The sequence below is a fragment of the Scyliorhinus canicula genome, chromosome 14 (assembly GCF_902713615.1).
Source record: "Scyliorhinus canicula chromosome 14, sScyCan1.1, whole genome shotgun sequence".
Classification (NCBI taxonomy): Eukaryota; Metazoa; Chordata; class Chondrichthyes; order Carcharhiniformes; family Scyliorhinidae; genus Scyliorhinus; species Scyliorhinus canicula.
The window spans coordinates 122,142,325-122,168,955 of NC_052159.1; the positions used below are offsets into that span (position 1 = coordinate 122,142,325).

At 44.4% G+C, this 26,631-nt stretch overlaps 1 protein-coding gene across 1 annotated transcript in view; it reads left to right on the forward strand.

Annotated features, from left to right (window-relative positions):
- The window catches only part of abcc4 (ATP-binding cassette, sub-family C (CFTR/MRP), member 4), a 655,673-nt gene that overhangs the window by 441,260 nt on the left and 187,782 nt on the right, over nt 1-26,631 (forward strand). The window contains exon 20 of the mRNA XM_038817953.1: nt 9,654-9,733. Within this exon, the coding sequence (XP_038673881.1) occupies nt 9,654-9,733 (80 nt within the window). The remainder of the gene's footprint in view (nt 1-9,653; nt 9,734-26,631) is intronic.

Here is a 26,631-nt window from a genome sequence, read left to right on the forward strand (position 1 = left end):
GCTCTCTGTCTTGCACTTATTAGGACAGCCACACAAGATGAACGAATAATCAAGGGAACAATAATTTGACCTGCATGAGAAGATAATGCTGATTGTTTGACAAGTGGATGATGAATGGTAGAGGCATTGCCTTGGAGAATGCAGCACAGAACAGTTAACTGCCAAGCTTTTGTTTCAAATTCAAACCAGGCAGGTTGATTCTGATTTTTTTATTATTCGTTCATGGGATGTGGGCTTCACTGGCTGGGCCAGCATTTATTGCCCATCCCTAATTGCCTTTGAACTGAGTGGTTTGCCATTTCAGAGGGCACTTAAGAGTCAACCACATTGCTGTGGGTCTAAAGCCACATGCAGGTCAGACCAGGTAAGAGTGGCAGATTTCCATCCCTAAAGGCAAACCACTCAGTTTGAGGGCAATTAGTGAACCAGGTGTTTTTTTACGACAGTGGACAATGGTTTTCATGATCATCATTAGACTTATAATTCCAGATTTTCATTGAATTCAAATTTCACCATCTGCCATGCTGGAATTCGAGACCGGGTCTCCAGAGCATTACCCTAGTTTCTGGATTACTAATCCAGTGACAATACACCACCTCCCAAGGCATTGCCATGGGAATTAACCAGGAAATGGCAGTCCCCCAAACTTTTGTTTCGTTGGGAAAGGCCATAATGCGTGGGCATGCTCTTTCTGTCTGCAAAGAACTGTGTGAATATTATATATATATATATATATATATATTATCGTGATAAGTCAGAGTCAACCTATCCAGTTTAGCATTTGAAACAAAAGTTTGGCAGTTAACTGTTCTCTGCTGCATTCACCATAGTAATACCTATACCAATTAAGAGTTCACTTGCCAACCAATCGACTCTCTTCTTTATCTTGTGCAGCTGTTGGTTTATCTTGTGCAGCTGTTTTGTTGAGTACAGGAGGAAACACTTTGATAGAGCGTCTCTTTATTTCACCAAAGTAAACATTATTGGAAATCTGGCACTCAGACCCCAACAGTCTGTGGATGGTGGGTCAGTTAATGTGTGACTTGCCGTAACTGATTTATTAATGGCATTATTGACTAACATTATCAAATTTTGCCATAAATGAAGTCTACAGAAATATTTGTTGTGCCTGCATGCCTTAATAATCTGATTAATACAGAATTATGGATGTCACTGCAATACTTTCTTTCGGGCAATGACTATTATTATGATCAAAGTAAACAATAAATTCATCCAGAGAGCCCCTGAAGGCAGCCTCCGAATTACCATGTATATTATTCTGCTTCTCTTGGTATATAGTATCAGAAATTAAAATTTGATGTCTTAACACAATGCAAAGGACATAATTGGGATAATTTCCCAATTAAATAAGGAATAATCAGATTTAAACAGGTGTGGTAAAGTCATTGTATATATGACTTTTAGCCAAAAGAGAACAAAGTACAGGTAACACCTGTAAACCAAACACCAGGGTCAAAACACTTCAATGTTTTCTTTTATACATTTAATCTAATTGAAACCAATTCTTAGGAAACAGTCGTTACCTATTGTAGACTACAGATGTTTTCCTTGCACAACAAAAGCACATATATACATTCACTGTAGTTAGGAACCGATTGTAGAAATAAAGGCAAAGTAATGATTCATTATTTAAATTAGATAAAGCAAAGTGTTTATTCACCTAATAGTGTCTATTGTCGACAGGGCACTTCAATTTGTAGCTTTTATGAGATGATGAGTAATTGCTTTTAAATTGATGTATGATTATGTTTAATAGTATTTGATGAATACATCTCTGATTAGCAGGTATTAGTGTACAAAACCTTTCCAGCATCTGATACTGAGCAAATACAATTCCTCAAAGTTCTTTTTATTTTGACTATTGTGTGTTTAACTACAGGATTACTGGGGTAAATAGATTGTAAGACTGGGGAAGAAAACTGCAGCTACTTTAAATAAGGGTTAACAATGTTCTGAAGTAGTTGTAAAGAGCACATTTAGCAAAGGATGTTGATAATTGCTATACCCCACTTACATTAAAGGTCTCATTGTCATTCAGATGTCTAAGGGCCTCCATTTTCCCCTCTTTCAAATTGTAATTTTGGCCATTTTTAGCATGAAGTGTTGGTTTCTCGACCAGCATCAATTTTCTCCTGTCCTCTACTGCCATACTTCTCAAGGATTTGTTTATTTTTACAGTTCCCTGTACTGCCATCATTGGCCTCTTCTTTTTCATCAGTCTCCTGTTTGTTTGCTCCATTCCCTGTACTTCAGCTCTACTTTTGCAATGTTTTTGGAGGCAGTCTGCCTTTTTCAGTTCTCTATGTATGTATATTTTTCTGGATCACAATGACTTCAGTGTCTCTCGGGGGTTGGTTTGGTCCTCAGTGACATTGTTTCCTCTGATATGCTCTAAGATGAAAGTGATGAGATTTAAAGATAATTAGGGGAGAAGGAAAGCACGGTTGCGCAGTGGTTAGCACTGCTGCCTCACAGCGCTGAGGACGCGGGTTCGATCTCGGCGCCGGGTCACAGTCTGTGTGGAGTTTGCACATTCTCCCTATGTCTGCGTGGGTCTCACCCCCACAACCCAAAAGATGTGCTGGGTAGCTGGATTGGTCAGACTAAATTGCCCCTTAATTCAAAAAAAAAAATTGGCTATTTATCTTTTTGTTAATAAATTGAATTAGCAATGTAAGAAGTAAAGAAAATTTGGAAATACAAAGATTAAGAGGCAAACATCAAGAAATAGGAAACAAAGTGTTTGGGGGGTGGTAGAGTAGGAGTAATAAGTAGTAAACAGGGCAAACAAGTGGAAGTTTGACATTTTGACACCTTCATATTGTTGCAAGTTGTTCATTAACTTTGAAAGCACAAGTCTGATTATTCCACTCCACATTCCTGCTTCTCACAAGTTGAATGCCGGCTAGGTTTGATCAGAATCTGTGCTTGCAATAGTCATCTATTAGTGTTCATCTTTTGTAATATTTCTAATCTTTCCAAATAGTGATCAGGAGCTTGCCTAAATATCTGAGTTCTGACTGTTAGCCAGGTCCTAGCTTAAGATTGTTTGGTGGGCTGAATTCAACTGACTTCTACTCAGTCAAAGATTAAATGTAATAAAATAAGATCTGAAGAAGAGTCATACAGACTCGAAACGCTGGGGCAATCTGCCCGAATGGGGACAGAGTCAGGAGCCCTGCTTGCCGGAGCTCTTCAGTGGAGCGAGAGATCGGGCCGCCATTTATAAATGGTGTCCCGATCTCTCAAGCCCCTAACGCGATCCCTGAACTTTCTCCCCAAGCCCCAGATGTCCCCAGTCCCCACCGCAGCCTTCTCCTTCCCCCTCCCCCGTGCAGGGCACAGCCGGGCCCGATCACTGCCACGCAAAAAAGCTGGCTGTGTCACCTGGGCATCTTGGCATCCAGGTGGCACTGCCAGGCTGGCAGTGGCCAGGGGCACCAGCAGTGTCAGGGTACCAGTACCAGAGGACATGCACCCGAGAGCCTCCAATCCCGTGGAAGGTGCCCATGAGTGTTATTCCATCTGATCCCTGTTTGTGGAGATCAGCAGTGAATGGCGCTTGCTCGAGGGCTCCAAGGCAAGGGTGTTAGATCCCACGCCTTGGGTAGATCTCTGGAACGGATATTAGAGTGTGACTAGCTGTCTCATTCTAATATGCAGATTTTCTAGAAAGTGATCCTGCCCACAATGGGCGGGATTCACATTGCAACGTCTCACGAGGGGTGGCGAGCCAGGTAGATCTTGGAAGTGGGATCTCCTGGCATCTACTGGTCGTGTTGCTTTTAGAGCACTATCTCTGTTTCTCTCCATAGATTGTGCTAGACCTGCTGTGTTTTTCCAGCAATTTTCAATTTTTATTAAAGATTAAATGTAGGTTTCTGCAGTGGTGGTCCATGCCCTGGACTTGGCAGTGAGAAGCATGGATTTTGTGTATTTCTCTGCCAATTAGAATTTAGTGTACTAACTGCAAAAACAGTCTTGGTAAAGTCTTTTTTGTGAGGGCAGGCAGAGTATGACCTGGAATGATTTATGGAAAATCAACGAAAAAAGGAGTATCTCTTTTTTCAAAAATCTTTTTATTCTTCACATTTTCATCAAATAAACAACAAACGAAAAGCAAAAATATACAAAATAACAATCCCCCAGAACCAACAGCATCCTCAATATACAGACCTCAGTATACACCTACTTGTGTATTACAGGTAAAAGTTAACAGTCAATTAGTAAGCAGTGCAACAATAACCCCCCCCTTCCCCCCCTAATGTTCAATGGCAACCAGTTTTTGAAAATGCACAATAAACGGTCCCCAAGAATTGAAGAAGCCCTCTTTCATCCCCTCAGCTCAAATTTCATCTTTTCGAGAGTCAGGAATTAAAGTAAGTACCCCCGCCACACTGAGGCACAGGGTGGAGAAGCTGACTTCCACCCTCAATCAGCGAGGTGAAGGCTGAAACACCCGCCTGCAGCCCGGGCTGGTCCGACACCCTGAAAATGGCTTCTGGGGGACCCAGTTCAAAGTTCACGCCTAGTATCCCTGAGATGATACTGAAAACCTCCCTCCGATACCTCTCCAGTTCAGGCAGGACCAAAACAAATGTACAAGTTTTGCGGAGCCCCTTCCACAGCGCTCACATACATCCTCCACTCCCTCAAAGAGTTGGCTCATCCTCGCCCTCGTGAGGTACGCCCCATACACGACCTTCAGCTGTATCAGCCCCAACCTTGTGCGCGAGGTTGAGACGTGCAACCTTCTGAGCACCTCGCACCATAGACCTTCTTCTTCCAAAGCCTCCCCCAGTTCTTCCCACTTGGCTTTAATGCCCTCCATAGACACCCCGCCCCCCCCAAAATCTTCCCATAAATCGACGACACCACCCTCTTCTCCATTCCCCCTGCCGTCAATACCTCTTCCAACAACAAGGCGCTTGGCCCTATCAGGAAGCTCGGAACCTCCTTCCTAGCAAAGTCTCGGAGCTGCAGGTACCTAAACCTTTCCTCTTGTCCCAGTCCATATTTCTTCCACAACTCTTCCAACCTCGCAAAGCATCCCCAAGGAACAAGTCTTTTAATTCCCCAATTCCCATCTCTGAAACTCCCACCCCCCCTGCAGCTCTCACTGCAGGACCACCTTCATGACCCTGGCTAACATTCCGCCCACACGTAAACGAGGTGATCGACTTGCCCACTTCCTTAACGAATGTCTTTGTTAAAAAGGCCAACAGGCACTGATATAAAAACAAAAATCACGGCAGTACATTTATTTTAATCGCTAGCAACCGATCTGCCAGTGACAGAGGGAGGCTGTCCCACCATGCCAAATCTGCTTTTACCCTCTCCACCATACTAGAAATATTGTACCGACAGATCCCCCCCCCAGTCCCGCGTCACCTGCACTTGAACTGAGTTGCTGCCCTGCGAAATGGCAGCCCTTCCTGGCCAGGACACCACAAAATATTCACTCTTCTCCAGGTTCAATTTATATCCTGAAAAAGACTCAAATCTTCGGAGAAATCCCATTTATGTTCCCCACTGACGTACTCCACTCTGATGTGTATAACAGTAAATGGACCACGTACAAGGATACCCTCTATTCCATTCCTCCTCCTCTTCCCCCCCCCCCTCCCCCCCACCCTCCTCCCATACTATTCCCTTCCACAGTCCCAAACTCCTTAAAGCGATGGCCAAAGATTCTATTGCTAATGCAAATAGCAGAAGGGACATAGGACACCCCTGCCTGGTACATTGGTGCAGAGCAAAGTACCCTGAACTCATGTTATTCGTGCGGACTCTCGCCATTCCTTATATAGTAGCCGTACCCATTCTGTAAATCTAAGTCCAATCCCAAACCTCTCTAGAGCCGCCATCAAGTACCCCCATTCTACCCGATCAAACACCTTTCCAAAATCTGGCGCAACCACCATCTTCTTTCCCTCAGCCTGCGTCATGATTACATTTAGTAACCTCCTGATATTCAAAAATAGCTGTGCTCCTTTCACAAACCCTGCCTGGTCTTGCTCTATCACCTTCGGGAGGCACCCCTCCAACCTAGCCGCCAGTACCTTTGCCAGTATCTTGACGTCTACATTTAGTAGCAATATAAGCCTATACGACCCGCACTCCTTTGGGCCCTTATCTTTCTTTAACAACAGGGAGATCGAAGCCTGCCCCAATGTTTGTGGTAGCAGCCCCTTCCCTATTGCCTCTACGAACATCCCCACCGCCAGTGGTGCCAATTTGTCTTTAAATTTCTTGTAAGACTCCACTGGGAACCCATTTGACCCTGCCACCTTCCCCGATTGCATCCTCCCTTACCTCCTGTTTCCACACTGACACCTCCAGTCTGGCCCTATCTTCCTCCTCCAGACTCGGAAAGTCCAATCCTTCCAGGAACTCCCTCAACACCTGATCATCCCCCAGTGGCTCTGACCTATACAATTTTTCATAAAACTCCTCAAAAACCTTATTAATCTGGTCTGGAGCCAACACCAATTTCCCCGTCCTACCCCACACCAGGACAACTTTCCTCGCCACCGCCTCCCTCCAACGTTAGGCTGCCAGCATGCTCCCCATATTCTTCCCATATTCGTAAACTGCTCTCTTCTCCCACCTCAGTTGGAATACCACCTTCCCCGTGAACATCCGATCAAAGCTAGCCTGAAGCTCCCTCCTTCTATCCAAAAGGGCTGGATCTGTATCCCCCGAATACCTCCTGTTCACTTCCAGCATCCCCTCTATCAGCCTTTAGAACATAGAACATTACAGCGCAGTACAGGCCCTTCGGCCCTCGATATTGCGCAGACCTGTGAAACCCCTCTAAAGCCCATCTACACTATTCCCTTATCGTCCATATGCCTATCCAATGACCATTTGAATGCGTTTAGTGTTGGCGAGTCCATTACTGTTGCAGGCAGGGCATTCCACGCCCTTACTACTTTGACGCTATTCCCTCTCCACTTTATCCACCTTGGCCTTAAATGATATCACCTTTCCCCCCTCACTACCGCCTTCAGGGCCTCCTACACTACCGCCTGTTGTACTTCCTCTGTACAATTGAAATGAAATGAAATGAAAATCGCTTATTGTCACGAGTAGGCTTCAATTAAGTTACTGTGAAAAGCCCCTAGTTAAGCCACATTCCGGCGCCTGTTCGGGGAGTCTGGTACGGGAATTGAACCAGAATTGGCCTGCCTTGGTCTGCTTTAAAAGCCAGCGATTTAGCCCAGTGTGTTATTGCTTCCCCCGTGCACTACTGTTGAACCCTGAATGAAATACTTAGCTCACCCAGACCTGTCTGAGCCTCACCTGGACTTTCACCTTCAGGTGAGTCGCGTGTAGCATCACTACATCAGCCTTTAACCTTTTTAGCTGCGCAAACACCCTCGACCTCTTCACTGACCCCCCCAAACCCCTCACGTTCCATGTAACTATTCAGACCGAGGGTCTCTCCTCCCTCCCCCCAGCCCCTTCTATTCATCGTCATCATAACTGCAGGCCTTGCCCACTGGGCCTGCCCGCCCTTTGTTGCTATCCAACCCCTCCCCCACACTCTCTCCCAAAATCCATCCATCCACTTCCTCTCAAGAGCACCTCTCCCAATATCGGTTCCCTCTCCCCATTTTTCACCCCTCCTAGGCCCATAGAAACCTGTTCGACCAAGTTCCAATGTCCGCAGCCCCACCATACTCCCTTTCACGAGCCAGCTTAAGCTTGCTAGTGTGGAGGCCCCTGCCCAGGCCCCACTCCCCTCCAATCCCTTCCCCATACCTAGTCCTAGGCAAACAAAATAATTCCCTTCAAACAAACAAACCCAGTGCAAACACACAAACCCCATAAAACCGACATTGCAAAAAATCCAACTCTTACCTTACCCAACCAAGCAACATCATCCCATTTAACACATATAACAGCACAAAATAAAAAATAAAACTGTGTACAATCATCCACCCCCCCCCCCCCCCCCTCCCTAACCTCAGTCCAAGACCAATCCTCAGTCCTATTTCTCACTTCTGCCCCAGTTCTTTTGCCTTCACAAACGCCTCCGCGCCGCTTTCACCATCTTGAAGTCTTTGGAGTTGTAGATCACTCTCAACTTAGCTGGATACACCATACCGAAATGCACTCCGCTGTTGTACAGTGGTGTCTTCACTCGCCTGAAGACTGCCCCCCTCCTCTCCAACTCCACGGTTAAGTCCTGGTATAGGCATACACTGCACCTCCCGTTTCTGCTTCGCCCAACTCAGAACCTTCTCCTTCACATGGTACCTGTGAAACAAATAATTACCACTCTTGGGGGCTCATTAACCTTCGGTTTGGGCCTTAACAACCAACGAGCCCGATCCAGTTCGTACCAGGAGGGGTATTCCCCATCCACCAACAGTTCCGCCATTATTTTGCTAAAGTATTCCTCCGGCCTTGGACCCTCCACCCTTCGGGCAGGCCCATGTTTCTCAACTTTTGCTGCCTAGATATGTTTTCTAGGTCTTCCACCTTCACTCTCAGACCTATGTTGGTCTCCATCAACTGCTGCAGGTCGTCACCCATCGAGGTGAGCTCATCGCTGTGTTGCAACAAGGCCTCCTCCACTCCCTTCAGTTTCTCACCCTGCTCCCAAATCTCGACTGATGTTTTCGACACCGCCACCTTCTCCAGGGCAATCGGCTCCTCCACCAAAATCTTCAGTGCTGTCATCATCTCCTTCCTCATCACCTCCATGTATTTAGCAAACTGTTTTTCAAATTCCATGGCCATCACTCAGTCATCTTTTCTGCCGTGAACAGCGCGGCCCCAGCCAGCGACTCATGGCCATCACTCAGCTATCTTTCCAGTTCCCGGGCCGACCCTTTCGCTCGATGGCGAACCTTCACTCGCCCCCTTCTTCATGGCGGCTTTATTCTGATTTTTGGACATCCTCCTTCCTTATGTCTTCCTGCCCCTATTCGTTGAAAAATTGCCCCTGGGACCGGGCATTAAGTTCCAAAAAAATCCAGCCTCAAGCAGGAGCCACCAAATGTGCGACTTCCTCCTACATGCAGCCACTGGAAGTCCAACATGGATGTATGTCACAGGTGGATATTAAAACTGGAATCCTGTTGAACAGCTTTTTCACTCAACTAACTGGTTAAGGGAATACCCAGAGCACCCACTATATATTTTCCCAATACTGCTCAGAGTTTTCAAATATTGTATCTGAATGCATTTCCTTTATGGAGATGCTTCATCATTGAGCTGTCTTCAAATTTAGCTTCACAATATCCCAAAGTGTCTTACATTATTCATTTTAAATTATGAATTCAGTCAATATTTTAAAATACAGCATTCAGATTAACCATTGTGCTTTCCAAGTCCCGACTATCAATGCCCATTCCTAGGAAATCTTTCTAAGGGACACCACCAATATGTAACCAGGTATAAGCCAGGTTCCATCTTCAGCAGCTACTGAAAATTCTCAGCTGGGAATATTCCCAAAGTGTTGTTAAGTCTCTTGCCAAAAGATGATTTTTTAAAAAAACATCTTGAGAATAATTTTCTATTCGGCGATATGAAAATCTTAAGAGGGTTGAGCCATACAGTAAAGAGTATTGTGACTGTTAAATTATTCTAAGTTTTCAACATTTTATATTCTTTGTAAGGTCGGATCTTGAACCGTTTTTCAAAAGACATTGGCCACCTGGATGACTTGCTGCCCTATACTTGCATGGACTTTTTACAGGTAAATCAGTCATCAGAGCTCATGAATTGCACATTGTGTGATCATTTTATGGTCCACTGAGTACTCTTTGCTGCTAAAGTACTGTGATCACAAAACAATTACTTTCCAAGCAATAACTCTTCTAACAAAGTTAAATGCTGGTTTAATAAAAGTGTCTGCCCATCAGAGGAGGGTGTGGTTGTAATCTTATGATCCACCAAAGCAACAATGAAAATCTAATGCCAGGAATAATTGCTGTATAGGAGTGGCCACAGTCCTCTTGCTATCATGTCATGTCCACAGTATCTGCATACTTTGTAGATTGTTGTTCTTTTGCCTTCGGTAATTTGGAGCACATCCAGATAATGTTATGAAATGTGGCCACAGTAGCACAACAATCAGCTGTCACGCAGGACTGTGAAGACAAGCCAAATCATGAAGGTTACGATCACAAAGGAGCAAAAATTTACTGACTGTAAGGAGTGAGCTATGGTAGCTTTAGGAAGGAGAAAGGATGGTGTGTGGTAATTAAATATGCAGTGTAATGTTTAGGGTAAGGGTAAGGTTTATTTGAAAGCAAGATAAACCTAATTTTCTTAATACTTGATAATGCAGTAAGATTTTTATTCAGTGCATGAACTGTTCCTTTATGACAGGCCATAATTTCAATTGTTTTTGTTAAGCAATTAACCAATGTACAATAATGTTGAGAGAACGATTTCCAAACCTCCAGTTATGCTGCATGTGGTTTCCCAATATGACTGCAAGTCGTGACAAACCTAAAACATTAGGCAATCAACTTGCGAAATACTACAGACCTGTTAAAATTATAAAATGCAAGAGTAGAAATGCAATTTATTGCAGTTATATTTTCTATCTGTTATTCTAGTCATGTGGTAAGCTCCTCGGCACCATAATTCATGATGAAGGGAACTGGTTTACTCTTCAAGGAGGAGTTCACCCATCTGGGCACAGCCAGAATAGGAACATAACAACACAATAGGTGGTGTGCAATTATCCTGAAAGTAGTGGTAGTGCGGCTGTCAGTAAAAATGAGGCAAGGTGATGCGCCAAACAGATAGCAGCAAGCAATCACTGCTCCAATAGATTAATTAAATTTGAATGCAAATCTTTGGGTGTCACTTTAGGAATATACAGCCCTCATCAAATCATTGTTTATATTATAACTCACAGTACATATGGTAATGACTGTGGTGAAGTATTTTCTTTTCAGCTGCATACCTTTATTCTCCTCGCCCTGAAAATTGTTACCTTATAATTGCCGAGAAGTCTCAAATCACTAGCTAGAACTGTAATTTTCAAGTCAGATTTCCAAGGCAAATTTTTTGTAAATTAGCCTCTTGGAAAGCATTTTATTTTGCCAGATTCCTCCAATGTCTCCCACTTTTTCCTCTGCTTCCACTGGAGCACAACGTGAAGGGCATCAGTCACTCTTCCAGTACCTTGCCTCTGTTGCCATTGTGAGTTTTAAAAAGCTAACTTTGAAGAGTAAAATAAGTGAACTGGGGGAGTATTCCTGAAAAGAATCTCAATTGAAAAGAATTGAAGATAAGGCTAGAACATGGAATAACCATAAGGAAAGTCATAGAACATAGAACAGTACAGCACAGAACAGGCCCTTCGGCCCTCAATGTTGTGCCGAGCTATGATCACCCTACTCAAACCCACGTATCCACCCTATACCCGTAACCCAACAACCCCCCCTTAACCTTACTTTTATTAGGACACTACGGGCAATTTAGCATGGCCAATCCACCTAACCCGCACATCTTTGGACTGTGGGAGGAAACCGGAGCACCCGGAGGAAACCCACGCACACAGGGGGAGGACGTGCAGACTCCACACAGACAGTGACCCAGCCGGGAATCGAACCTGGGACCCTGGAGCTGTGAAGCATTTATGCTAACCACCATGCTACCCTGCTGCCCCAAATGTTGAGAGTTTCATGGTTGGCACATTTTTGGATGTGTTCACCCAACTGTTGAAGGGTATACAGGCAAGTGCTTGAATTCTGATGAGAGTGATGGGGCGGGATTCTCCCAGCCCGGGGCCAGGTCGGAGAATCCCCGCAACTGGGCCATGCCGCCCCAACGCCGGCACGCAATTCTCCACGGAATCGGCGCCATGGTTCCTCCCGGGAGCACAACCAGAACCAAATCCAACCATTGTCGGCTCGGCTGTTTTTTTCTTTATTGTTTTATGGGATAAGGTTATCGTGAATGTGGGAGGAAGATTGGGGAAACAATAGTATTGGAGATCCGATTTTTTTTTTTTTTGTTAAATAAATTTCGAGTACCCAATTCATTTTATCCAATTAAGGGGCAATTTAGCATGGCTAATCCACTACCCTGCACATCTTTGGGTTGTGGGAGCGAAACCCACGCAAACATGGGGATAATGTGCAAACTCCACACAGATAGTGACCCAGAGCCGAGATCGAACCTGGGACCTCGGAGCCGTGAGGCAGCAGTGCTAACCACTGCGCCACATAGCTGCCCGAGTTTTAAACTATGTGACCGGGGGATGGGAACCAGATTAGGAAGTTAGAGGACAGTAAAGAGGAAGCAACTAAAGCCAGTAAGGTACTAGATAATAAACTCAACATGACTAAGGGGAAGTGTAGACCTGGAAGAGATGATGAAAGCAAATGGACAGATGGTCTGAGGTGCATTTGTTTTAATGCCAGAAGTGTAGCAGGTAAGGCAGATGAATTTAGGGCTTGGATCAGTACCTGGGAATATGATGCTATTGGTATTACTGAGACTTGGTTGAGGGAAGGTCAAGACTGGCAACTAAATATCCCAGGGTATAGATGCTTCAGGAGGGATAGAGAGGGAGGTAAAAGGGGTGCAGGAGTTGCATTACTGGTTAGAGATGATATCACAACTGTCATTAAGGAGGGCATGATGGAGGATTCGAGCACTGAGGCAATATGGGTAGAACTAAGAAATAGGAAGGGTGCAGTAACATTGTTGGGACTTTACTACAGGCCTCCCAAAAGCGAGCGTGAAGTAGAGGTACAAATATGTAGACAGATTATAGAAAAATGTAGAAGCAATAGGGTGGTCGTGATGGGAGATTTTAACTTCCCCAACATTGAATGGGACTCATGTAGTGTTGGAGGCGTAGACGGAGCAGAATTTCTAAGGAGCGTCCAGGAGAGTTTTTTAGAGCAGTATGTATAGTCTAACTCGGGAAGGGGCCATACTGGACTTGGTATTGGGGAATGATCCCGGCCAGGTAGTTGAAGTTTCAGTCGGTGATTACTTTGGGAATAGCGATCACAATTCCGTAAGTTTTAGAATACTCATGGACAAAAACAAGAGTGGTCCTAAAGGAAGTGTGCTGCATTGGGGAAAGGCCAAGTATAACAAAATTCGGCAGGAGCTAGAGAATGTGGATTGGAAGCAGCTGTTTAAGGGTAAAGAAGGAAAGGTTGATAAGAGTGCAGGACAGACATGTCCCTGTGAAAATGAGGGATAGAAATGGCAAGATTAGGGAATCATGAATGACGGGTGGAATTGTGAGACTAACTAAAATGAAAAAGAAAGCATACATAAAATCTAGGCGACTGATGAAGCTTTGGAGGAATATCGGGAAAGTAGGACTAATCTCAAACGCGAAATAAAGAGGGCTAAAAGGGGTCATGAAATATCTTTGGCTAACAGGGTTAAGGAAAATCCCAAAGCCTTTTATTCGTATATAAGGAGCAAGAGGGTAACTAGAGAAAAGATTGGCCCACTCAAAGACAAAAGAGGGAATTTATGCGTGGAGTCAGAGGAAATGGGTGAGATTCTTAATGAGTACTTTGCATCGGTATTCACCAAGGAGAGGGACATGACGGATGTTGACATTGGGGATGGATGTTTAAATACTCTTAAGTCAAGTCGGCATAAGGAAGGGGGATGTTTTGGGTATTCTAAAAGGCATTAAGGTGGACAATTCCCCAGGTCCGGATGGGATCTATCTCAGGTTACTGATGGAAGCGAGGGATGAAATAGCTGTGGCCTTAATAGATATCTTTGCAGCATCCTTGAGCACGGGTGAGGTCCCAGAGGACTGGAGAATTGATAATGGTGTCCCTTTGTTTAAGAAGGGTAGCAGGGATAATCCAGGGAATTATAGACCTGTGAGCTTGACATCAGTGGTAGGCAAACTGTTGGAGAAGATACTGAGGGATAGGATCTATTCACATTTGGAAGAAAATAGATTTATCAGTGATATGCAGCATGGTTTTGTGCAGGGAATATCATGTCTTACAAACCTAATAGAATTCTTTGAGGAAGTGACAAAGTTAATTAATGAGGGAAGGGCTGTAGATGTCATATACATGGACTTCAGTAAGGCGTTTGATAAAGTTTCCCATGGCAGGTTGATGGAAAAAGTGAAGTTGTATGGGGTTCAGGGTGTACTAGCTACATGGATAAAGAACTGGCTGGGCAACAGGAGACAGAGAGTAGTGATGGAAGGGAGTGTCTCAAAATGGAGAAAGGTGACTAGCGGTGTTCCACAGGGATCCATGCTCGGACCACTGTTGTTTGTGATCTACATAAATGACCTGGAGGAAGGTATAGGTGGTCTGATTAGCAAGTTTGCAGATGATGCTTAGATTGGTGGAGTTGCAGATAGCGAGGAGGACTGTCAGAGAATACAGCAAAATATAGATAGATTGGAGAGTTCGGCAGAGAAATGGCAGATGGAGTTCAATCCAGGCAAATGCGAGGTGATGCATTTTGGAAGATCTAATTCAAGAGCAGACTATACGGTCAATGGAAGAGTCCTGGGGAGAATTGGTGTACAAAGAGATCTGGGAGCTCAGGTCCATTGTACCCTGAAGGTGGCAACGCAGGTCGATAGAGTGGGCAAGAAGGCATACAGCATGCTTGCCTTCATCGGACGGGGTATTGAGCACAAGAGTCGGCAGGTCATGTTACAGTTGTATAGGACTTCGGTTAGGCCACATTTGGAATACTGCGTGCAGTTCTGGTCGTCACATTACCAGAAGGGTGTGGATGCTTTAGAGGAGATTCACCAGGATGTTGCCTGGTATGGAGGGTGCTAGCTATGAAGAAAGGTTGAGTAGATTAGGATTGTTTTCGTTGGAAAGACGGAGGTTATGGGGGGACTTGATTGAGGTCTACAAAATTATGAGCGGTATTGACTGGGTGGATAGCAACAAGCTTTTTCCAAGAGTGGGTGTGTCAATTACAAGGGGGAAAGTTTATGGGAGATGTGCGTGGAAAGTTTTTTACGCAGAGGGTGATGGGTGCCTGGAACGCTTTGCCAGCGGGGGTGGTAGAGGCGGGCACGATAGCATCATTTAAGATGCATCTAGACAGATATATGAACGGGCGGGGAACAGAGGGAAGTAGATCCTTGGAAAATAGGCAACGGGTTTAGATAAAGGATCTGGATCGGCGCAGGCTGGGAGGGCCGACGGGCCTGTTCCTGTGCTGTAATTTTCTTTGTTCTTTGTTGTTCAATCGTCTCCCTCTTCCCCTCTAGAATACATTTTGTAAACGTTTGAAATTTGGCATTCCTGCTTTTGTCCTGATGAATACGAGATGAAAAACTTTGGAAACATTTCTCTTTTCTGCAATACTCAAATATAAAGTTTGCAACATTGTTATGTTTTCGAGTAAAATGGAGAAATGAAGGGGATCATGTGACTGGTTCTGAATTCTGCCCGACAACACACTTGGTGGTTTGTTAAAGGGGGCCTAGATTGACTTACTGGAAGAGGGTGCAAGATATTTACATCTGTGAACAATGGGAAGAACATTTGTGTTGACTTTATGTAGACTTAGCCAAGTCTCACATGGAAGTTGTTAAGAATGTCAGGTTTTGTAAAGAGTTGTATGTTAAACTCTGTTTAATTTGAAGATAGAATGGATTTGAGGGTCTAAAATGCACCTAATTAGATCTGTATCCGGATACAAGGGGCTGGATCCTTCACCCCGCCGCACCACATTTCTGTTTCACCCCGTCGTCGTGATGCTCCATTACACCAGTTGGTCAATGGGGTTTCCCATTGTGGCTTTCCCGTTGAGAAATCCCCGGGCTGCCGACAAAACAGAGCACTCCACTAGCGGAAAATCCAGCCCAAGGCCCGTGTGATTAACCTGGCCATGGAGATGGGTTTTGAGAAGGGAAGGCGTCTTTACAGTTTCGCGTCACAGGGTTTTTCTTAAGATATCCTTGAAATTCACAGACAGGTCAGCCGTGAGAATGTGAGTGTGAGAGAGGGAGTGTGGAAAGATAAACGTCATCCTCCATTGTTCACTGTGCGGAATGCAGGTGGGAACATGCACTTTGATTGAAGAGACCAAGGGCAAAATTCCCCCAACGGGAGACAAAGTGCCAACGCCGGAGTGAAAACCGGAGTGTTCCAGCGTCGGAGGCCGCTCCTCGCCCCCTATTCTCCCACCCCCAGGGTCAAAGCGGCGCCACGTAAATGACGCGACCGGCGACGCTTAAATGATGTCATCCGCGTATGCGCAGGTTGGCCGGCGCCAACCCTCGCAAGCGCGGTTGCCGTCCTCCCCGCGGGCGCCCCGCAAGACATGTCAGAGTGAACTTGCGGGGCGGCGGAGGAAAAAGAGTGCACCTCCCTGGTGCTTGATCCCCACCCCCCACAGGCCGCACACGCAGCATTCGCGCGCTGTTCACGCCGGCAGCAACCAGGTGTGGTTGGCGCCGGCGTAAACGGTCGGATTGGGCAGGCCGCTCGGCCCATCCGGTCCGAAGAATCGCCGCTCGACCGTTACAAACGGCGAGCAGCGATTCTCCGAGTGGCCTGACGTAAAACTCGGCACGCCGTTTTGGCGGGGGGGAGGGGGATGTGGGAGAATCACGTGCGGGTGCCAGGGCGGCGTGGCGGGAATCGCCTGGCACTCCCGCTATTCTCCCACCCGGCGTGGGGGTCAGAGAATCGCGCCCCAAATTTCTGAGGATCCAAAACATAGCTGGCAGATTCGTCCAGCTTTGGCTAGAGGGAAGGTTCCAGTGAAACTCAGTTTGGTTATTCAAAGTCATCTGTCTGTAAAAGTAAGCAGGCCAACAGGAGCTGAAGATAAGCTTTAGACTGGTTCCTGAAGGGTGGTATCCACATAAGGGACAGAGTAAAATTTAATCATAGAGTCGGCTTTTCAGTCAGTTTAAAAGTTAAATTGGGGACCTTTTCCATAAGTTTCTTTTAAAATAGTGTCAGTCAATGTTACTTTTACTTTGTTAACGTTAAATCGTCATGTGCAATCTTTGCCATGGTCACTGGAATTCATTATTGTTTTTCAAAGTTAGCAGACTAAGGGAACTGTAACATCTTCAGCATGTCCAAATCCGGACACAGCCAAGAACATGTCCATTGCATTGATTTATTCGTCCTTACCATTAACACGCAAGCTGTCATCCAAATAAATCACAAAGCACAATTAACTGCCAAGGCCAGCAGCTCAGTCGCAGAAACAAGTGAGCAGGCTGCCTACACCTCCTATAGGGTTCTCCCACTGTGGCTGGGAATGAGGTGTAGGCAGCCTGCTCACTTGTTTCTGCGACTGAGCTGCTGCCCTTGGCAGTCACCTTCATCGTGGAGGTGCCATTGGTGACACCTCCATAGGATGCACCAGCGTCAATGCAGGGTCTCCAGCGTCATCCTCTATCACAGAGTTTTGCCTCAGTGTCATCGGAGAGGTCAGTCAGGTGACTTATAATGATCGCGCCTCATGAAGGGTGGCTGCGCACCATGTGAGACTTCCTCAGCCCTTTTATGACATGCTTGACCATTGGAGGGAACCACCAGCTGGGGTACTGCTAATATTCAGGTATTTTTGTGCCATTGGAGACATAGAACATAGAACAGTACAGCACAGAACAGGCCCTTCGGCCCTCGATGTTGTGCCGAGCCATGATCACCCTACTCAAACCCACGTATCCACCCTATACCCGTAACCCAACAACCCCCCCACCCTTTAACCTACTTTTTAGGACACTACGGGCAATTTAGCATGGCCAATCCACCTAACCCGCACATCTTTGGACTGTTGACTAGTTGGACTAGTTGACTGTTAGACGTTGACTAACTGTCATATATTCTGTGCTGTTCCTGTATCTACTCTTGAGTGATGCTGCAAATGGTTGTCCAAGAGGTCAACCAAACATTTAATGGAGTAGCTCTTGGATTCAGCAGCACCATCATTCATGCAGAAGCTAACTGCCTATGGTTAATATAGAATTGTAGAATAATACAGAACCAAAGAGGCCCTTTGGCCCATCAAGCCAACACCGACAAAAAAACGACTAATCTACACTTCCCAGTACTTAGCCTATAACCTTAAATATTATGACATTTCAAGTCAACGTCCAAGGACATTTTAAAGATTGTGAGGCTTCCAGCCTCAACTACCCTGCCAGATATTGCTACCAGATTCCCACTACCCTCTGGGTGAAAAAGTGTTTCCTCAAAACCCCGCTAAAGCCTTTTACCTTAAAATAATGCCCTGTTGTTATTGACCCTTCAACTAAGGGGAACAGCCTTCTCTGCTCCAAAGAAAACAACCAGTTCTTACCCAGCCACTCTTCACAGCTAAAATGCTCCATCACAGGTACGTGCCCTGGTGAATCTCATCTGAACCTTCTCTGGTGCAATCATATCATTCCTATAGTGCGGTGACCAGGACCGAACACAGCACTCCAGCTGTGGCCTAACCAAAGTCTTGTACAGCTCTAACATAACCTTCTTGCTCTTATCATCTATGCCAGGATTGGTAAAGGCAAGCATCTCTTATGCCTTAACTATGCTATTAGTCTGTCCTGTCACCTTCAGATACTTGTGGACAAACACCCCAAGATTATCTGTTCCTCTGAGTTTCCTCGAGTCCTGCCACTCATTGGGTACTTCCTTGTGTTACTCCTTTCAAAGTGCATCACTACACACTTTTCAGGGTTAAATTCCATCTGCCACTGATCTGCCCATCTGACCAATCCGTCTATTCTCCTGTAACCTAAGACCTTCTTCTTCACTGTCAACCACTTGGCCAATCTTTGTGTCATCTGCAAACTTATCATCCCTCCCCTACATTTTCTTCTATATCATGGTTAAAAAGTGAAACCATACTGAAGAAATTCACATGGAGTGACAGGAGAAAAAAACACCACTTCCTGTTACTCTTCGTGTACTGTAAACCCTTTTTTTTCCTGAAGATGTGCGGTTTAGGCAGATTGGCTATGCTAAATTGCCCCTTAGTGTCCACAGACGTGCAATTTCGATGGGGTAACGGGAGTAGGATGGGGGAGTGGGCCGAGGTGGGGTGCTCTTTCAGAGGGTCGGTGCAAACTTGATGAGCCAAATGGCTTCCTTCTGCACTGAAGAAATTCAATTTTTTATGTCTCTTTGTACAATTCAGTTTGATGGTGTTCACATTACTTTATTATTCTTTTTTGTAATATTAACCTGTTTTGTTTGAAGGGAATTTTGACACCTGGTCAGGAGAGCATACAATTGAATTGACATGAGAAGTTTTCAGCCGATATTTGGGAACCTGGTAACTGCTGTGCAGTCACGTTAGAATTTTCTGGGATTCTTGGCAAAGTTGCTTGAGGGAGGGGAGAAAAATTATGTCAGATCATGTATTTCTCCACTGTTGCACAGTTTGAGACATTGATCAAGGTTGTGAAGATGTTGTTAGATTATGTTCTCTCACACAGCAAGATTTTTGTTTGGGGGTTAAAGGGGAATGAGAGAGGTATTAATTCAAAAAACTTATTGTAAATTGGAAACAAAGTAAAAATAATCAACAACTTTTTCACAATTTGTACATCAACTAAATATTTTTCTTAACAAAATAGGGAGAAAATAACTCTGCCATGCAAAATGGATTCATTTTACCATGCTCTAAAATCAATGTTTTGATCAATTAACATTAACCCAAATCAAGACATTTCCCAAACCAGTGAGTTTCTCCAAGTACTCAACTAGTTTACATCATTCATCAAGTTCTGTTCTAGCCAGAATTTTTATAAGACTTTATTACTAAAACAGAAATTAAATTATTAATAAAATCTAGATTGTTTACCTTTCTTGCTAGCTTCTCTCCAGAAATGTTATCGTAATGAGCTTAGTACAATAAATATAGAGATAGTCAAAACATCAGTGTCCATCTTATAAATATTCTCTTGTTTGTGGGTGAGGAGAAGGGTGGGGTGGAAAGCAGGGATAAATAGAACAACAAAGCATGAAAAATAAATGGAAGAACTATTTTTCCATGCTCTAGGGAGAACCTCTTGTTTTGTTTTATTTATGCTACTTAGAGTTTTTACAAGTTTAAAAATAAACGGAGTTAACCATTTATTTCCCATTGTTATTAAAAGTACATTATTTGTATGGTCCCAAGTTTATTATCTACTGTGAAGTATCACAGGTCTAAAATATATTCTAGTTTCTCAAGTATAAACACTGCATGAATGGTGTTGCAGCTGTGCTGTAGAGAAGGCTATGATTTATAGAGGAAAAAGTGAATTGCAGAACTATTCTATTTTAAAATCAGCAGCTTGACTGAGTTCAAATAACTGACTTTTAATATCTTTTCATCCAACACAAAGGCTTAATCCTGCAACTACTTGAACCACCAGTGTAGGTAGACTCTGAGACCACCACTGAATGTGTCATTCCCTCCTCACCACACACAAAACACATTGACTGCAGCTTTATGAAGTGAAAATACTGAAGAAAAGGGAAAAGTGATGGAGGCGTCCACAGTCAGTTGTCTGAATGAATAGCAGCTGCATCTGGATGCAATACACAAAAGATTCTAAGTCAGGGATAATAGTATGGGTCAGTCACTTTCATTAGTGCAAAGGAGTGGAACTGCCTTTCCTTGTTTCAGCATTACTGACCCTTGGAGTTTATTGTTTGGTGGTGTCAGGGAAAGTGTGTAGAATGAATTCTGCTATGTTGTATAATTTTAAAAACTGAGTCATGGAAATGTGAATTTAGAAGCTAATTCCCCAAATACTGGTCGCAGTTATCTGTACAAATGGCAGTTCCATTATGATTTTATTGTTTATACAGTTAATTGTTAAAAGTATGTTTATGTTGGTTTAGAAGTGACTTTTCGTATCCACTTATAACAAAAACATTGTAATTTACTCCAATCTTCTAATTTTGTTTAAACATCAAAGAAAAGATGGTATCATTAAAAAATATGGCTATAAGATTTCAATCTTGAAATTATAGGAAAACAGGAATGTGTCATTAGCTTGGTTGTTCACACTATTGTAAGTTTGTAGTTAGAACATAGAACATTACATTGCATTTCATTAAAGCTGGAATACAAATAACATTAACTTTTTATTTAGACGTTTTGTTTATAAAGGTTTTATTTTTCATGTTGGACAGTCAGTGCAGAAATTCATGGCCTGACATCATTTTACTCCCCCTTCCTCAAGCAACTTTTCAGTATGCTAGGCTTCAGGTTTTTTTCTGCTTGTTTACTGTAATCAATATTGTCTGTTATGAGCTGAGGGAGGGATCAGACATTTTGTGATCTTGACATGATAGCTTGTGCAACAGGCAAATTGATCACATCAAGCAGAAGCATGGCGACATTTCGGCACTAGGGATTTGGATGTTTGTATTTCTTTATTTGCAGCCAGAGAAATAGTTTATCACACAGTCAAGCTCTTAATTTACTTGTATGTACTTTTAACAAAAGAATATTCTATGATATTCATAGACTCATAGAATCCCAACAGTGCAGAAAGAGGCCGTTCAGAGCCTGGGCCGACCCTCCGAAAGAGCACCCTACCTAAGCCCAATCCCCTGAAACCCCATCTAACCTTTAGACACAAAGGGTCAATTTAGCACGGCCAATCCACCTAACCTGCACATCTTTGGACTGTGGGAGAAAATCAGAGCACCCGGAGGAAACCCACGCAGACATGGGGAGAACGTACAAACTCCACACACACAGTCACCCGAGGACGGAATCGAAACTGGGCACCTGGCGCAGTGAGGCATCAGTGCTAACCACTGCCACTGTGACGCTCTGAGGTATTGACCTGAGGTAACTGTGTAGGTGGTGCATTTTGGTAGGAGGCCACAAACGTCATGGAAAATAAGAATCTGAATTGGATAAAGGAACAATATAATACAGCAATACACATTCACAAATCATTAAGAGTAGCAATGTAAATGCAGATAATGCAAACAAAGCATTGAGGTTTCTTTCCAGAGAAAAAGAATTGAGACCTATGAAATAAAATAGTGCCCACATGATTATGAAGTTAACTGAGTGACAGGAAACAGTAGCATTAAATTTGGACTATGAGGAAGGCACTGATAGATTTCAAGAAACAGATTGGTGGAATGGGCAGACATATGGCACTTAAATTTAATGCTAATAAATGTGAAATGCTACATTTTGCTGTGAAGCAGGAGAAGAGGCAACATAAACTAAACGGTACAATTCTAGAGAGAGTGCAGGAACAGAGTTGCCTGGGGTTATCTGTAAACAAACCATTGAAGGTTACAGGGTATCTTGAAGAAATGCTTAAGAGCGTAAATGGAATTTTGGGCTTCATAAATAAGAGTACCAAAGCAAAGAATGTATGATGAGCTTTTACAAAACTCTGATGTGGTCTAAACTGTAGTATCGTCTAAAACTGTATCCGCCCTTTAAAAAGATTATGAAGGCTACAAAAGAGGGTGCAGAAAAGATTTGTGAGAATGGTTCCGGGGATGAGGGCTTCAAACAGGTGGAAAGGTTGGAGAAACTGGGGCTGTTCTTCTAAGACAATCATGAGATGTCTAAACAGAACAGAAAAAGAGAAACTTCCCTTTGGCGGAAGAACCAGAGGGGACAAGAATTAAGGCTTTCAAAAAGGAATTGAATCCACACTTGAAGAAGAAAAGATTTGTAGAACCACAGGGAAAAGGCGGCATAGTCTAGCTGAATTGCTCTTGCGAAGAGTTGGCATTTCCTTGATGGGCTCATTGGCCTTCTGTGTTGTAACCATACTCTGATTCTTATTGCTTTTAATGAGAAGCTAGATAAATTAATGAGAGGGAAAGCAGTAGGGTTAAGTGAAACAGCGTGGGAGAAGACTCATGTGGAGTTCGCAATGAACCAATTGGATCGAATGGAAATTTTCTGTGCTGTATATTCTATGGGCAGAATTTTGCACTTCACGCACTAGATGCCTTGATGGGCAATCGTGGGTTTTCGCACCGTTCTGAACACTGCAGAGCTCGTGCTGTATCGCTGGAGGGCAGCCACCACACCATGACCTTACCGCTGCCTCGCCATGCACTATATTTAAACTGCACTAGTTCTGCTGCACAGAAAGAAGATGGCCCCAAAACCAAAGAAGACTGCTACACCAAGTTCAGCTATGCCTCCCTGAACTGTCTACTGGACGTAGTTGAGGTCCACCGCAATGTCCTCTCATCCTGCTTTGACTGCAGGACCACCAACTTCATCACTCTCGTTTCAGGGGCAGGGGCAGTGAGTGCCATCTCACCATCCAAGAGGTCCACTAGCCAATGCAGAAAGAGGATGAATGATATCATCTGTGATGCCAGTGTATGTCCATTATGCCATTAGTCTTACCTCGGAATTATCAGTCCATCGCACATTCACATTTATCTCACAGTTTGCCACTTCAATGGTCATCACCGCTCACTCTTGCACACGTCATCACATTCAATCAACCTCCTATCCTTCACTGCTGCAGGAGCAGTGCTCCATCACTGTAGCTCTTGATGGCATCCATCAGCGGCTACACGAGAGGAGGGTGAAGCAGCTAGATCCCACTCCAGCTGCCCCTTCTCAAGGAATCATCCAGGGGCCCTTGGAACACTGAGGGAGGAGGATCAGCAGGTGCACGTTCCAGGGCTGTCTACCCAGGTGAATCAGCAGTGTCCACCCGGTCCTAATCCCCTCTTCCTGTGTCCCAATCAGCCGGGGGGGTGGGGGGGGGGGGGGGGGGGGGGGGGGGGGGGGGGGGGGCGACTCTCCAGCACTCAGTCCTCCAGAGGACATCCGCTGAAGTCAGAACAGACGATAAGGCGTAGCAGTCAGCAGGCTGCCTTCATCCCCGCTGGGGATATTGGAGAAGCACTAAGACATAGCGGTAGGGTTAAGGATGCTAAGAAATAGGAGCTCCATAGTGTCACTAGTGTTAAATGGTTATAATGTTCACCAATGTAAACACAATGGAGTGCATTTCATATCTACTTTTCTGTATGCCTCCTGTTTATCTTGAACTGTGTCGCTGTCAATCAGATGTGCCACCATGGTCTCTCTCTCTCTCTCTCTCTCTCTCTCTCTCTCTCTCTCTCTCCTCTCTCTCTCTCTCTCTCTCTCTCTCTCTTCCCCCCCCCCCCCCCCCAACCACACACACACACTCCTCGCAAATGCCACTATCTGGCACCTCTTGTCTATGGTCTGCTTCCATCATCCAAAAGTGTTTATCCATTCACACATCATTACGGACATTTTGATGCATCATCCTTCATGTAATGTTTCCTCATGGGAGAGTCTGGTTCATGTGGTCATGCATTGTTAATTCTTGCTGGTCTAAGATTGAGAGTGATGGTTACGCCCCGCTGATTTGTTTTGAGGAACGGTCATGGTCTAGTATGGAAGAAGAGATGTTGAAACAGATAGAGAAAGGTTGAGTATGCTGGAACTCCACGTACTGTCATGAGAATGTCACTTTCAGAAATGTTTGACTGCTCATGTTACTTCAGTGATATTAGAGCGTGTGTGGAGCTGAGCTCTGGCTCTGCTTTTTAGTTTCACTTTGAGAAAAGCTTGGGTATGTCTGGTTTTTTTTGGTTTTGTTTCAGTGTTGGAGCTGAAGCCAGACAAAACAGGTGTACTGCTGTTCCCTCTGCCATGAAAAGACTATCTCTTAATCATTTGGTGAATTCAGAATTCTAAATGTTCTCAGTCGTGAATTTAAACCTGATGTGCTTCTGTTAAAAGGTGTTTCTTTTGTCTTCTGGATGTTGTTTGGGGATTTATTAAGGATTACTTGGTGTTGAAGATTTTGGGGATTGTATTTGAATTGATGGTTGCTAAGATGTTCACTGTATATTTTAAAAAGGTTAACTTGAGTTCATAGAATAAACATTGTTTTGCTTTAAAAAATACTTTTTGATTTCTGCTGTACCACACCTGTAGAGTGGGCCGTGTGCTCCCCATACCACAATCTATTAAAAGTTGTGGGTCAGGTGAACTCCATGATATACTTTGGGGTTCTCTAAACCCTGGCCCATAACAGTACTCTTTGCATTTGTAGTCGTAGAAATTCACAGCATGATAACAGCAGAGGACCACTTCGCCATGTAATGGAACTTCAGTCCGCTTAGGCTGTTGGATCCGAAGCTGTTCAGTTAGTCATGCTATAACTCCCTCCTCAGCGCACATGTGCACTCCTGTATGCCAACAGTGTTTCCGAATACAAATGAGGCAAACTCACCAAAACTTGAGAGGATATTGCCATCTCAATGTGCTAGGGCAATACCCCTCTCAACCACTTTATGATCATACTGTCTATGCCTACATCATTGAGAGTGTATTACTTTTCAGTTGTCCATCCAGTGGCCACAAGGCTCTATTCACAATGTAGTGATTCAGCGATATGTGTAGCCTGATCTCAACACTCACCAAAATCAGTGATGATGATTGCCAATGGTGAGATATTGCACTCAGTGAGGCCTTAGAGCAAGCTCTGGAGGCACACAAGGTGAATTGGACCTATGCTGAGGGAAGCCATTGGATAGGAGCAAGGATGTAGTGAGTCTGATATGTACTCTTTATCATCAAGTGACGGCATCCTTGAGTGCTTCATGATGTCTGAGCCTTCTGCAGATCACTCGAGATCGCTGGTATTTTCTAAATGGGGAAATGCTTGGGAAATCAGAAGCACAAAGGAACTTGGGAGTCCTTGTTCACGATTCTCTTAAGATTAACGTGCTGGTTCAGTCGGCAGTAAGGAAGGCAAATGCAATGTTAGCATTCATGTCGAGAGGGCTAGAATACAAGAGCAAGGATGTACTTCTGAGGCTGTATAAGGCTCTTGTCAGACTCCATTTGGAGTATTGTGGGCAGTTTTGGGCCCCGTATCTAAGGAAGGAAGTGCTGGCCTTGGAAAGGGTCCAGGGAAGGTTCACAACAATGATCCCTGGAATGAACAGCTTGTCGTATGAGGAACGGTTGAGGATTCTGGATCTGTACTCGTTGGAGTTTAGAAGGATGAGGGGGGGATCTTATTGAAACTTACAGGACACTGTGAGGATACTGGATAGAGTGGACGTGGAGTGGGTGTTTTCACGTGTAGGAAAACTAGAACCAGAGGACACCGTCTCAAACTAGAGGGCCAATCCTTTAAAACAGAGATAAGGAGGAATTTCTGCAGCCAGAGGGTGGTGAATCTGTGGAACTCTTTGCCGCAGAAGGCTGTAGAGGCCAAATCACAGAGTGTCTTTAAGACAGAAATAGGTAGGTTCTTGATTAATAAGGAGATCAGGGGTTATTGGGATGAGATAAATATCAAGCCATGATTGAATGGCGGAGCAGTCTCGATGGGCCAAGTGGCCTAATTCTGCTCTTTTGTCTATGGTCTTTCTCAGGCTCCTTTTCCTGACTTATAGAATTTACAGTGCTGAAGGAGGCCATTCGGCCCATCGAGTCTGCACCGGCTCTTGGAAAGAGCACCCTACCCAAGGTCAACACCTCCACCTTATCCCCATAACCCAGTAACCCCACCCAACACTAAGGGCAATTTTAGACACTAAGGGCAATTTATCATGGCCAATCCACCTAACCTGCACATCTTTGGACTGTGGGAGGAAACCGGAGCACCCGGAGGAAACCCACGCACTCACGGGGAGGATG